At 40.6% G+C, this 13,393-nt stretch overlaps 2 protein-coding genes across 2 annotated transcripts in view; one reads left to right on the top strand and one right to left on the bottom strand.

Annotated features, from left to right (window-relative positions):
* Positions 1 to 118, bottom strand: part of CSPP1 (centrosome and spindle pole associated protein 1) — a 52,974-nt gene extending 52,856 nt beyond the window's left edge. Inside the window, exon 1 of the mRNA XM_031604869.2 lies at positions 47 to 118. The gene's annotated coding sequence lies outside the window, so the exon portion shown is untranslated. The remainder of the gene's footprint in view (positions 1 to 46) is intronic.
* A 5-nt stretch (positions 119 to 123) lies between these two features.
* Positions 124 to 12,070, top strand: COPS5 (COP9 signalosome subunit 5). The gene is made up of 8 exons (XM_031604872.2): positions 124 to 435; positions 550 to 784; positions 3,509 to 3,637; positions 5,144 to 5,209; positions 6,598 to 6,683; positions 10,201 to 10,312; positions 10,936 to 11,084; positions 11,670 to 12,070. Exons 1-8 carry the CDS (start codon positions 281 to 283, stop codon positions 11,752 to 11,754), a joined length of 1,017 nt encoding a protein of 338 aa, XP_031460732.1. The 5' UTR covers positions 124 to 280; the 3' UTR covers positions 11,755 to 12,070.
* The last annotated feature ends 1,323 nt before the right edge of the window (positions 12,071 to 13,393 follow it).

Raw genomic sequence — 13,393 nt, 5'->3', positions numbered from 1 at the left:
GGGGCGAAACATCACCGAGCGCCGTCCCAGCCGCGCCGCCGCTCACCGGCGCTCGCAGCTCCGTCCGCCTCCCGCGCCAGTTGCCGCCTCCCCGGAAGCCGGCTGGCAGCGTTCTGTCGCCCCGGAGTGCTTTCCCGCTAGCGCCCCCTGCCGCTGCGGAGGACCCGGCCCGGGGCCTGCGCGGACCGCACCACCACCTCCCCGCTCCGCCCAGCGAGTCGCGGCCTGGCTCGGGCCGGTGCGACCGCGGAGGGGTGAGGCGGGCCGGGCGCGGGGCGCGATGGCGGCGGCGAGCGGCTCGTCCGGGAGCGGGATGGCGCAGAAGACGTGGGAGTTGGCCAACAACATGCAGGAGGCGCAAAGCATCGACGAGATCTACAAGTACGACCGCAAGCAGCAGCAGGAGATCCTGGCGGCCAAGCCCTGGACCAAGGAGTGAGAGCGGGGCCGTGGGGCGGGCGGGCGGCGGGGCCGGGGGGTGAGGCGAGGCGAGGCGAGGCGAGGCCAAGCGAGGCCCTGAGCGCTTCCGCGGCCTCTGTCCCGCTGCAGCCACCATTACTTCAAGTACTGCAAGATCTCGGCGCTGGCCCTGCTGAAGATGGTGATGCACGCCCGCTCTGGGGGCAACCTGGAGGTGATGGGGCTGATGCTGGGCAAGGTGGACGGGGAGACCATGATCATCATGGACAGCTTCGCTCTGCCGGTGGAGGGCACCGAGACCCGCGTCAACGCGCAGGCGGCCGCCTACGAGTACATGGCCGCCTACATCGAGAACGCCAAGCAGGTACGCAGCGGGGGGGGGGGGGAGAGGGAGTGGGATATGGCATGACTCTTACCTTCTTGCCTTCTGAAGTCTTAAGTCTGAAAGCGTGGTAAAATTCTCGCTTGCAGAAAGGTAGCAAAAACTGGTGAGTTGGGCAAAAAGGAAACTGATGAGCTTCAGTGAGGGCAAGTGTAGGGTCCTGCACCTGGGGAGGAACAACCACACGCATCAGTACAGGTGAGGGGCTGACCTGCTGGAGAGGAGCTCTGTGGAGAAGGACCTGGGTGTCCTGGTGGACAGCAGGTTGGCCATAAGCCAGCAGTGTGCCCTTGTGGCCGAGAAAGCCAATGGGATCCTGGGGTGCATTAAAAAGAACACGACCAGCAGGTCAAGGAGGGTGATCCTCCCTCTCTGCCCCAGTGAGGCCACATCTGGAGTATTCTGTCCATTTCTGGGCTCCCCAGTTCAAGAAAGACAGGGAGCTTCTAGAGAGAGTCCTGCAGAGTGCCACAAAGATAGAAGGGTCCTGGAGCATCTCCTGCATGAGGAAAGGCTGAGAGAGCTGGGACTGTTCAGTCTGAAGAAGGCTGAGGAATCTCATTACTGTTTGTAAATATCTAAAGTGTAGGAGTCAAGTGGATGCAGCCACGCTCTTTTCAGTGGTATGCAGCAACAGAACAAGAAGCAACAAAAAAAAAATCTGCAACACAGGAAGTTCCATACAAACATGAGGAAGAACTTTATGATAAAGTGATGGTGCCCTGGAACAAGCTGCCCAGAGGGGCTATGGAATCTCCTCTGAAGATATTCAGAACCTGCCTAGATGTTTTCCTATGTGACCCACCATAGGAAACCTGCTTTTAGCATGGGATTGGGCTAGATGGTTATCCCCAGAAGTCCCTTCCAATCCATACAGCTATGTGATTCTGTGAAATATTAATCTGCTCTGTGGCTGATGCAGAAGCCAGCATGGCATATGAGCACTTGCTGGCCTGTGGCTGCCAACACATAGCACTCTGACACTGCAAATAAGCACTGAAATCCCTCAAACTCTCCAAGCTCGAATAGTTTGAGGCCCAGATTAACCTTTGATTTGCCATTAATTCTTGAAGTATTTTAAATCAGCTGAAATTATAAGGTCCTTACATAGTGTAGATAAAGATACAACTATTTGGGTTATTTTGGAGAGGTGTGCTTATAGTCACAGCTTTCCGTGGGTTTAAGGATTAAAATAAATTAGGCTGGATCATGACTTCAAAAGAGAGTAAATACAGTCCAAAGGTAAGTATGTTCTAAGGCCTGTGGTGGGTTTGAGTTTGTTTGTTTGTTTTTTTAATAATGTATCACACTTCTTTATGAGAAAATTTCAAAGTAATCTATTTAATGTAGTTCATTGTATCTGGATGCTATTCAAGTAATGATTTTAATACTGTTGTTGCTGAAAAGTGTAGAAAATGAAAGGGTGTTTCTATCTGAAGATATGTTTCTACTACTCAGTTCTTAGGTAGAAAAATGTCTTAAGTATAGAGCATAGCATCAGTATTTACGTATACAGTTTAGTTCATTTGACTTTTAAAACAGCCCAGGTTTATATGGGAGTACTCATGATACAAAAATCAAGCAGAAATAATAGCTCAGCTTTGCTGGAGTCTGACAGCGTGCATGCTGGCTGCTTTACATCTGAGGTTGGCAAGCACTTTGTCCTGGAATAACTCTTTTTAATATTAGATTACATGTTGATAATATCCCTCTGCATAAGTGCTTTACAGAAGCTAATGTTGCAGTTACGTGCTCCTCCACGGGCAGGATCTGATGTTAAAATGGTTAAAAGAATAAAGTTATTTGTTTCGCCGATTCAAAAATAAATGTTCAATTCAGTAGATACTGTGTTCTGTCTCTCTTAATAGTTTCCAGACTTAACCTTCCTGGCATGCTCAGTATTTGGCAAAAACAAGCAGCTAAATGCACTGAACACACTGCCATGTAGGCTGTACTGAAATAGTTTCACTCAATATTGAACAGCCAGTACACAATTCTTGACCAGTTACAATAAACTAGGTGCAGTGGGCATTTATTCTCCTTGATGAACCATGACTTTTGATTTTGTTTGTTTGGGGTTCTTGTAGAGATAGCCCAGAGTATTATTTGGCAACTTCTGTTATGAGTTTCTTTGAGGTGAAAAATCCCCAAAAATAATCTTTTGGTTTTCACTGCCTACTGTGTACTGTGGCAATGAATTCTGACATTTCTGGTCTCCAAAAATGTTCACGTTTCTATTTCTTTAAACCTACCAATGATCTCACTGTATGCCTCTGAAGTGTGTTTCTGTACTAAATGGTGTTCATTCTCTATTGGCTTACTATACATTATATGCGTTTTTACATACTGGCATCATTTCCACTCTAAAAAAAATCCCACACTGAAGAGTCCTGGCTTACTTCATCTCGCCCTATGGAACCTCTTCTGTACTTCAGCTGTCATTGAATTTGTTGTCACTAGATCCTTGGAGTTATTTGTTTTGAGGTAGTGGCTCTGACAGCTAATACTACAGATCTGACAGTTTCTGGAAGGTAGTTAAGCAAAATAAGGTGTATGTTAAATATTTAAAGTTAGTACACAGGCTGTGTTTATATTCTTTTTATCCCCTTGCTGCGTTGTAGTGTGCTGGAAGGCCCAGTAGAGGGCAGCCCGTGCTTTACGAATGAGGATCATAGCTCTGGATTTGTTTTCCTTCACCACTGCTAGGTTGGTCGTCTAGAAAATGCAATTGGCTGGTACCACAGTCACCCTGGCTACGGCTGCTGGCTCTCTGGGATCGATGTTAGTACTCAGATGCTTAACCAGCAATTTCAAGAACCCTTTGTAGCAGTGGTGGTAAGTACTGTCTGATAGCTTATAAAACTGCATAGCAAGTTATGTTGAGAGGGGAGTAACTTCTAGATTTTTGTCCATTAGCAGCCTAATAATGTGGAGTTTGCAGGATGGAAGTGTTAGATCTAAATCTTAAATAGTTATTGCTCCTTTTGCGTTGCTGGCCACATGCTGGTCAAACTGGTAGTCTTGTTCATTGAGACCATTTTTGTTTCATTGTTCCAGAGGATGTAGTGCTGTACAAATCTATATGCTGCTCTTAGTTTGAAGTTGGTACATCTGCAAAAAATGCATTAGCAATCCATATTCAACCTCTTTCAATATAAGAAAAATCTGGTTTTGTCCTCTTTGTTGCTTTGTTCTGAAAAGCAACTTTATGTTCACACAGTTTTGTTGCTTTGAATCTAAAATGCCTTTTAGCTGAAATGAGTGGCATCACAGAATCTCCAAGGTTGGAAAAGACCTACAAGATCATCCAGTCCAACCATCCACTTATCCAATAGTTCTCACTAAACCATGTCCCTCAACGCAAAATCCAAACGTTCCTTGAACACCTCCAGAGTTGATGACTCCACCACCTCCCTGGACAGCCCATTCCAGTGCCTGACCACTTTTTTAGAAAAGTAGTATTTCCTAACGTCCAGCCTAAATCTCCGCTGGCACGGCTTGAAGCCGTTCCGTCTAGTTCTATCACCAGTTACACGAGAGAAGAGGCCAACCCCCAGCTCACTACAGCCTCCTTTCAGGTAGTTATAGAGAGCAATAAGGTCTCCCCTGAGCCTCCTCTTCCCCAAATGGTCTAGGTAGAAGATTCTAGGAAGTCTTTGAAGAAAAAATCTGAAGAAACTGGGCCCTTTCAGGCTGCAGATAACATTTTAAATCAAAATAAAACTTACTTTAAGTACAACTTGTGCAACTATTGCTGCTGAAGGAAATAAAGAATAAAAGACTGAAATTAGTCAGAAAGAAGGAATATAGGTAATGCTAGAATTCCATTAGACAGGGATAAATCACCCTAAGAAGAAGTATTTCTACCATATCAGTTTCCCATGTTATGACAATTTTACAGATTCAGAACATTTCCTTTGGGACTTCTTTCTGTTTTCATTTATTCCTTTTTCTTTTTTTTTTTCTTTCTTTTAAAATGAGGCAGAACATCAGTAAGTTTGTTCTCAAGGAGATTCCTTTCTTTCACCACAGTACAGCAGATCACAAGATCTTTCTTAGCTCTAGTAAGATTATAAGATTCTGGTGTGTTGTAAGATTAAAATGTGGATTTTTATTCTGGCTTGTTGCTTGCTCTAAGTCAATTTCTTTTCAAGTATTTGGGAAAATGGTGAAATAGGTTTGAAAAATGGTCCTTAGAAAGCCCATGGATGTCAACTGGAAAAATAGTGCTTATGACTAAACAAATAGAATTTGCACTAATTATGTTTCTGAAATATAATCGCTATTAATTCTAATAATTCATTAAATGTTACATAAGAAGCATTACTTTATTTTTTGCAGATTGATCCAACAAGAACAATATCTGCAGGAAAAGTAAATCTTGGTGCATTTAGGACATATCCTAAGGTAAATACTTAAAATTAACTGCAGTGTGATCAATAACCTCTCTTTAAATAATTGATTGGTTCTAAAGATTAGTGCAGTTTGATCATCTGACAGATAAATCTGCTTCAGTGTATCACTGTGCATTCATAACAACTTGATGCTATGCTGGTTATTGTGTGAACATTGATTACATTTAGAAAAGTTGACTTCTAGTATGTTTTTTTTATAGATTTTTGTCAGTCTTAAATCAAATAGACTCTGTAGATAAAGAGGCTTTCCTGTCATTCATTAATGTATTTATGTTAACTTTTTTCTATCATTTCTTTAGACCTAACATACTTGTAAAATTTGATCTCATATGTTGTAATCTGCTTTTCATTTTAGAAAAAACATTTGAAACTGTCTGTTGTTACCTTTTTTAGATAAACACTATGAGCCTACCAAAAAAAAAAAAAAAAAAACACCACACAGAAGAGGTGAATTAACATGGAAAGGTTAGGCTAAAAACTAAGAAATCACCGAAATATTGAAGATCTGGATCTCCACTTGCATTCTTACAGTTATACTTCTGACACATATGATTGTTATTTTATTTCAGTCTAATAAAGCTTAAGTATAATTGGAAGTTTAATTTCCAGTTATCATTGACACATCAAGAACATTAATCTGTTATTCAGTAAAACTGTAATTGTCAAGAATGTTTATGAGACATTCCAGTTTGCATTCAACTTTATTTTAGAGTTGAAAAATATACGGGAGCTCAACTTTGTAAAATTTGTGTTTCAGAAGAATATTCACCTCTGTTGGCAAAAAAACTTCATGAATGCCATATTTTGAACAGGGAGAAGAATCCTGCACCTGGAAACCAAATCCTGTGTAGAAAATGCACATTAGATGGGTATTTTTAGAGAGTCCTTGGATTGTTTTGCAAGCTAGTCAGTAGCTGTGCGGGGCAGCACCTTAGCTAAATAATTAACTGAAGTTTTATCTATCCCCAGAGCATATGCAGGGCAAGTATGTTTCCTCCCACTTCTCTTACTTTCAGTCTTGCCTCCAAAAAGGACCAAAATCACTTCCCAGAACAGGAAAAGAAGTCTTGCATTAGAAGCTCTTTACTATTTAAATCAAAAGAAGAAGAAAAAGATCAAATCATAACTTGCCACTCTGTTCACTTCCAACGCTTTTTGACAGGCTTGCAAACATAATGACTCTTAGTAAAGCGAAATGTAAACCTGAGATACAAGAAAATTCCAAATTTCAGGCTAGTGGGGGAAATGTCATCTTCTTTAGGGAAGTGTCTTTCTTTGCATAAATCAGAATTTTTGTGACGTGCTTTTCAAGAGCTTGGTCATTCCTTAGAAGTCCCAGATGTACTGTGTCATGTTTGCCCTTTCTTTGTTTAATTGCAGGGGTACAAACCTCCAGATGAAGGTCCCTCTGAATACCAAACTATTCCACTTAATAAAATAGAAGACTTTGGTGTTCATTGTAAACAGTAAGTAACATAAAAATTACCAACTGCAGCACGAATTCTCAGTTTTTGTATTTAGCCTAGTGATTCACCAAAAATTGCATTTCTTGGTATGTTTCAAATTGTGACATTATTTGTTGCATTAGCACTGTTGATTTTGTGGAAAAGTGTGTCATTTGTCAGAAGATCTTCTATGGGGGAACTGTTTTAAAGATGAAGTTTCTTTTAACCTAGTTGAAAGAGCTAGCAGTTGTTTTACTTATAAGGAGTGGTGCTTTCTTAGGGCAAGGAGTACAGAGTCAGATGTAGATTTAGCAGCAGGCCTGCTCTTCTGAGTAACAGCAACTGTAGTGCATACCTTTATCCTGTGTCACTGTCAACGTGGCTGCAGGTTTTCAATCATATTGAGTTGTTTCTCTCTTTGGTGAAGTGGAGCTGTTTCAAAGGATAACATCAGCAACAGAAAGAATTACTGCTTTTTCTCTCCCACTAGTGTAGTTTCCATGAATTTTAAAGGCAGTTTAATTTTTACTGTTGTCCTATCCCCCAGTCAAGTGTTCCTTGCTTCATACATACATGTACTTACTTGGAAATGCATTTGTTTTGCCAAGTCAGTCCCCTGATCAGATCCAATTTGTTCTTGCTGGTTAAGCTAAGGTGGAGTGGAAGGTAGAGGCAGATGATGGAGATGCAGTATTGGGTTGGAAGGAATGTTAAAATTCAACACCCTGCCATAGGCAGAGTTGCCACCCACTAGATCAGTCTGTTCAGGGCCCCATCCAACCTGGCCTTGAATGCCTCCAGGGATCAGCGAGAAAAAGATGGAACTGCTTCTTCCATTCTGGTTTTGATTCCATCTTCAGATGTTTTACAAGCCATACAGTTTAAGGAACTGTATACAGAAAACTTCTGAGATTTCATTGATGCCATGTAGGCTCATGAATACAGTGTAGGCCATTGCCTCTTTTTTTCCATGGTTTTGGTGCGTGGATATCTATCTATTAGTGCATTTATATCTGCATGCAGAGTCAGAACCCTCAAGAGATGAAGAAATTAATACAATTGAGAATTGACTTTCCTATCCAAACTGAGAAAAATCCATAACAGTAACTACCCAGAAATCTTTGAAGAACTGTAATGATTCTGTCATTTCAGAATAGTCCTTGTATGGGCACTGCCCATAAACCAACGTAGTTGCGTATGAGAGGAAGCTGTGTTTTATTGTTCTTTATTTGAAGTGGTCAGTTTGGGAGAGTTCATTTGTTTATTTGGGGGGTTTTGTTGTGGGGTTTACTGTTGTTTTTTTTGGTTGTTCTTTGTTTGTTTGTTTAAGTTTACAGTTTACAGCTTAATAGTTACCATCATAATCTCCATCTCAGGAAGCTGGCTTATCTTACAAGCTACTTCTTTTCATCCAAAGTAAATATTTTCCAGTCTTCCCTAGAAAGAAAGAGCAGTTACAGAAAAAGATGGAATTAAAACTGGAATTTTGGCACATTATTGAACTACTGATTACAAAAGATTAGAGTGATGGCTTCCTCTCAATAGTATGGGTAGATGCACTACAGATTTAAAATGTAGCCAACTTGAATGATAATCCTCACTGTTTGGTAGTCTAGTCACTACTAATTGTTTCATAGTAACAGTAACTTTCCATAGAAATTAAGCACTAATAGGTTTATTGATAGGCTGCTGAAGAAATTACTGGTCAAAATAAAATCTAGCATAACTTTAATGTTGCTGTAATTCATCTACGCATAGCTCAGCTTCCTGTCTACTTTGTCATCTTTTATGAATTGCTTAGTACCAGTAAAGTTTGACTTTAAAAACAAGTATGGTATAACAAAATTATTTGTCCATTAGTAACATTTACTGCTATCAAATGTTCCTAATTTAATTTGATGCGAGATATGCAAAATTAGTGATGTATTATTAAAAAATTACAGTACTGAAGAGGCATAAAATCACCAAGGTTGGAAAAGACCTTCAAGATCATCCAGTCCAACCATCCACCTATCACCAATAGATCTCAGTAAACAATGTGCCTCAGTACAACATCCTAACATTTCTTGAACATCTCCAGGGTCAGTGGATCCACCACTCCCCTGGGCAGCCCATTCCAGTGCCTGACCACTTTCTCAGGGAAGAAGTATTTCCTGATGTCCAATATGAATCTCCCCTGGCACAACTTGAAACCATTCCCTTTAGTCCTATTACTAGCTATATGGAGAAGAGGCCTACCCCCATCTCACTGCAATTTCCCTTCATGTAGTATTGTAGAGAATGATGAAGTCTCCCCTGAGCCACGTCTTCTCCAGACTAAACAATCCCAGTTCCTCCAGACACTCCTCATAAGGCTTGTGCTGCAGACCCCTCACCAGCTTCGTTGCCTTTCTCTGAACACGTTCCAGGAACTCATTGTCTTTCTTGTAGTGCTGAGTACAGGGGGATGATCACTTCCCTGCTTCTGCTGGCAACACTGTGGTACAACCCATGATGCCATTGGCCTTCTTGGCCACCTGGACACACTGCTGGCTCACGTTCAGCTAAGCATTGACCAGTACTCCCAGGTCCATTTCCTCTACACAGTCTTCCAGCCACTCCGCCCCAAGCCTGTAGGATTGCTTGGGGTTGTTATTGCCTAAGTGCAGGACCCAGCATTTGGTCTTGTTGAAACTCATCCCATTGGCTTCAGCCCAGCTATCCAGTCTGCCCAGATCCCTCTGTAGGGCCTTCCTACCCCCAGGCAGATCGACACTTCCAGCCAACTTGTGTTATCTGCAAACTCACTGAGTGTGCACTCAATGCTCTTACCCAGGTCATCAGTAAAGGTGTTGAAGAGGACAGGCCCCAGTACTGACCTCTGGGCAACACCACTCGTGACCAGTCACCAGCTGGATTTAGCTCCATTCACCACCACTCTCTGGGCCTGGCCTTCCAGACAGTTCTTTACCCAGCAGGGTGTATCTAAGCCATGGGCTGCCACCTACAGGAGGATACTGTAGGAAACTGTTTAGAAAGCTTTGCTGAAATCTAGCTATACTCCATCAGCAGCCTTTCCCTCATTCAACAGGCAGATCACTCAATCATAGAAGGAGATGATTGGTCAAGCAGGACCTGCACTTCATGAACCCATGCTGGCTAGGCCTGATACCCCGTGCTGTGTGATCTCCCCCAAGATGATCTGCTCCATAACCTTTCCCAGCATGGACGTCAGGCCTGTAGTTCCCTGGATCCTCCTTTCTGTACAGTGCATCATTGCATTGTTTTTACAAAATTAACAAAAACACTTGCAGTCTCTTAAATAAAACAGCAGTATGTATAGGGATTGCATAAACCAGGCCATATATGAAATAATTACAAATCATCTTGTAGAGTTAGAATTGGAAGTGGGAGTAACTTTTTTTATTGTTTAATACCTTGAATTTCTGAAGATATTTGCCACTAATAAGGACTTTTTCAGATGGATGTCATTTGGGTGTTAGAACAAAACAAGGTATATTTATATGGAATTTTATTGTGTGCACGTTTGTTTTTAAAGGTATTATGCATTAGAAGTATCTTACTTTAAATCATCTTTGGATCGTAAATTGCTTGAGCTTTTGTGGAACAAGTACTGGGTGAACACTCTCAGCTCTTCTAGTTTGCTTACTGTAAGTACCATAATATGCTATTATGTGCATATGTCTGTCTTAAACATCTTTTACCCATATATCCCATTTATCCCTTTACATATATATCCCTTACATATATATCCCTATACCCATATATCCCTTTACAGCACTGCAATAAATAGCATGTCTTAAGGTAATGCATTGAATAAGTAAACATTTCTACTGCTGTTTTTATCTTTAAATATCTAACAGGTGGAACTGTTAAAATGAGGTTGCAAGATATACGGTAGGTAAGCCTTCAGGGGGACAGCAGCAGCAGCATCAAAACCTTCCTTCTGCAGAAGCCAGTTTGAAACCTTCTCTCTTAGCCAAAATGAGCAGTTTTACTTGCACTTTCTTGGTTTCATTACTTAGGAATGGCTGGAAAATAATAAGAGTACTCATTTCAGTTTTTAAGTATTGAGTGTTTCTCAGATGTAGAGATCCTGTTTTGTCAGCCACCACTCCTGTAGTAGTTGTGTTCTGTAGTACATACATTGCAGATAGAGGTTAAAATGTACAGTACTACAGACTCTTTTAGCTGTTGTTCTTTTATTTTTCTGTATAAATATTTGAATTTATAGCTTAGAACTCAGAAATGTAATTGCTTGCTTTCTCCTAAGAATGCTGACTACACCACTGGCCAAGTCTTCGATTTGTCTGAAAAATTAGAGCAGTCAGAAGCTCAGCTTGGACGGGGCAGTTTTATGCTGGGTTTAGAGACTCACGATAAGAAATCAGAGGACAAACTTGCTAAAGCAACAAGAGACAGGTAAGACAATGCATACATGTGTTCTTCCCTGAAAAAAGTATTAGTTTTAAACTTATATTATCAAATCCGTAGTAGTAACCAACCAATAAAATCATATCCTGGAAGGCTATGGATAGGAATGAGGGGCTCCAGCTATGACCAGTTATTTTTGAAAGTTTAAGAAACACTTGCATAAAACTTTCATTTAAAATTTAAGAACTCCTGAGGTTGGGATAAGGTGGAGAAGGGTGAGAACCTTCAAACACTGATAAAAGGTGGTAGCCCTCTTCCCCCAGGATTTTGGGGGATTTTTTTGTTGTTGATCTGACGACTACAGAGCTCATTTTCTATTGTTAACATAAGATGCCCTAAATTGCTAAACAAATTCCCTGGAACTGGTCTTTGTGTGTCTAGATCCCATCAGTTCGCATTCAAAGCTATTGGCAACAACAGCTAAATTGGGGTGTGTGACTTTTCCTTTCTGGACAGTTGTGGAGATTCATGGGGTTATGGGCACCCTGAACTTCCAAAACAGCTGAATATTTTTAAATAAAATGACAGTTTAGTAGGTCTTTAGCCAACATTGAATTTATGCTTGTTTTTCAGCTGCAAGACCACCATAGAAGCTATACATGGATTGATGTCTCAGGTTATTAAGGATAAACTTTTTAATCAAATTAATATAGCTTGAAGTGCATCACTAGCTGATATGAATCTCCAAAGCAGAAAAAGTTATGGTTTCTTTCACTTGGACTTGTTCAACCTGGGAAAAGGATCTGAAGTGGAAAATTATTCATTTAAATTGTAGTACTTTAATATTTCCCACCTGTCTGACCAGATTTAAAGAACAAAACGTTCTGAAATGTAGTGTAACTTTTTGTTCTTTACCATAAAACACAACCAGTTTTGAGAATTGCTCCAAAAGGAAAATAAATGTGACTTACTGGATTTTGGTCTGAAATATTTATCTCAAGTATCTAATTGTAATAAAACAGTTTTAAAAATGAGCAAGTGTTTTGGGGGTTGGATTTTTTGGCAAACGTTTATCACCTGTTTTTCTTACTGTTCCAAAGAAGTGTTCTGTCCACTTAGACTGGATAGGTGAGCTATGCAATATAAGAAGTTGGGATCTCAGATTTTTGTTTCTGTGTTTAACATTTTAATGCCATTTGTTTAGCTTTTAACAAGTTATTAAATGTAATGGCACTGTTTAGTTTTATTGGTCCAGACAGAAATGGTTTCTTCTCATTCTGATGGTTTCACAGTTAAGATGAACCTTTTTCATTTCTAGGTAGTCAAATTACAGACAGTGAAACTGTGAAACTAACATGAAGCTCATACAATGTGACTTTTCTCCTGCTTGTCTCCTATTGCTTGTCATGGTCACTTGTTACCTGCAAAGGAACCTAACGAAAAAAAAAACAGTATCTCTGAAATATGAGTTAGCCTCATTTAGGGCCACAGATACTGAAATGCATTAATCATCATTGTTGCCTTATAACATGGTGCCACTGCGCAGCTGATGTAAGTTTGTTTTGGAGGCTTTCATACTGCATTTCAATAAGTCAAGATGTTTGGATTTCTTTTAAGTTTTTATCCTTAATCCTGAGTTTCCTGGGTTTTTTGGAATGTTTACTTTTAGGATAATTTATAACATGCTTTATACAATATGCCATTATGCTTTATACCTTAAGTAACTAATATTCCTTTTCAGCCTTAACTATGCCTTGATGTGGGTTTTGTTTTTGTTTTGGTCTGGAAATTGTAATAGCTATTACTCATTTGGGGCTTTTCATTCAAACGGATTCCAGTATGTTTGAAGCTAAGATGCAAGTTACACAATGGAAACATCATTCAGTAAGGAAACACAGATACCCTGAAGCAGAAATTCATCAAGAGTTTTAAAGCAGCAGCATCCAGCAGTTCAGGAAAAATGCTTTAAATTGGAGCTAGTCAGGACTAGATGGGAGGACAATTTTGTTTCTTCCAGCATGGCAGTGGTGGTGGGAGGCAGGAGAAAAATGTTGTGGTATTTCAGTATTCAGAGCTGTTCATTTACCTGAAAATGGCAAGAGCAAGCATGATACAAAAGCAAATGAAACAGCTAACCTTAATGTTCTTTTGTTTTAGAGCAACATGGGAGTTATTAAGTAGTTGTTTGCCTCACATTCACATCAGGTCGGAAGAACCATTCCTTGATTCATGAACTATTTGTATCAATACTGCAGTAACATACAGTTGCACGCTAGGTACAACACCTCTGTTCAATGTCAGCCTGTGTTCTAGGAAACTCCCCTTACTCCAGTGTCTTTTCTGTTTTTACAAGGGAC

Source organism: Phasianus colchicus, chromosome 3, assembly GCF_987193195.1.
Source record: "Phasianus colchicus chromosome 3, bPhaCol1.hap1.1, whole genome shotgun sequence".
Classification (NCBI taxonomy): domain Eukaryota; kingdom Metazoa; phylum Chordata; class Aves; order Galliformes; family Phasianidae; genus Phasianus; species Phasianus colchicus.
The sequence above is the reverse complement of the archived record's forward strand: the minus strand, read 5'-3'. Positions and strand labels throughout refer to the sequence as shown.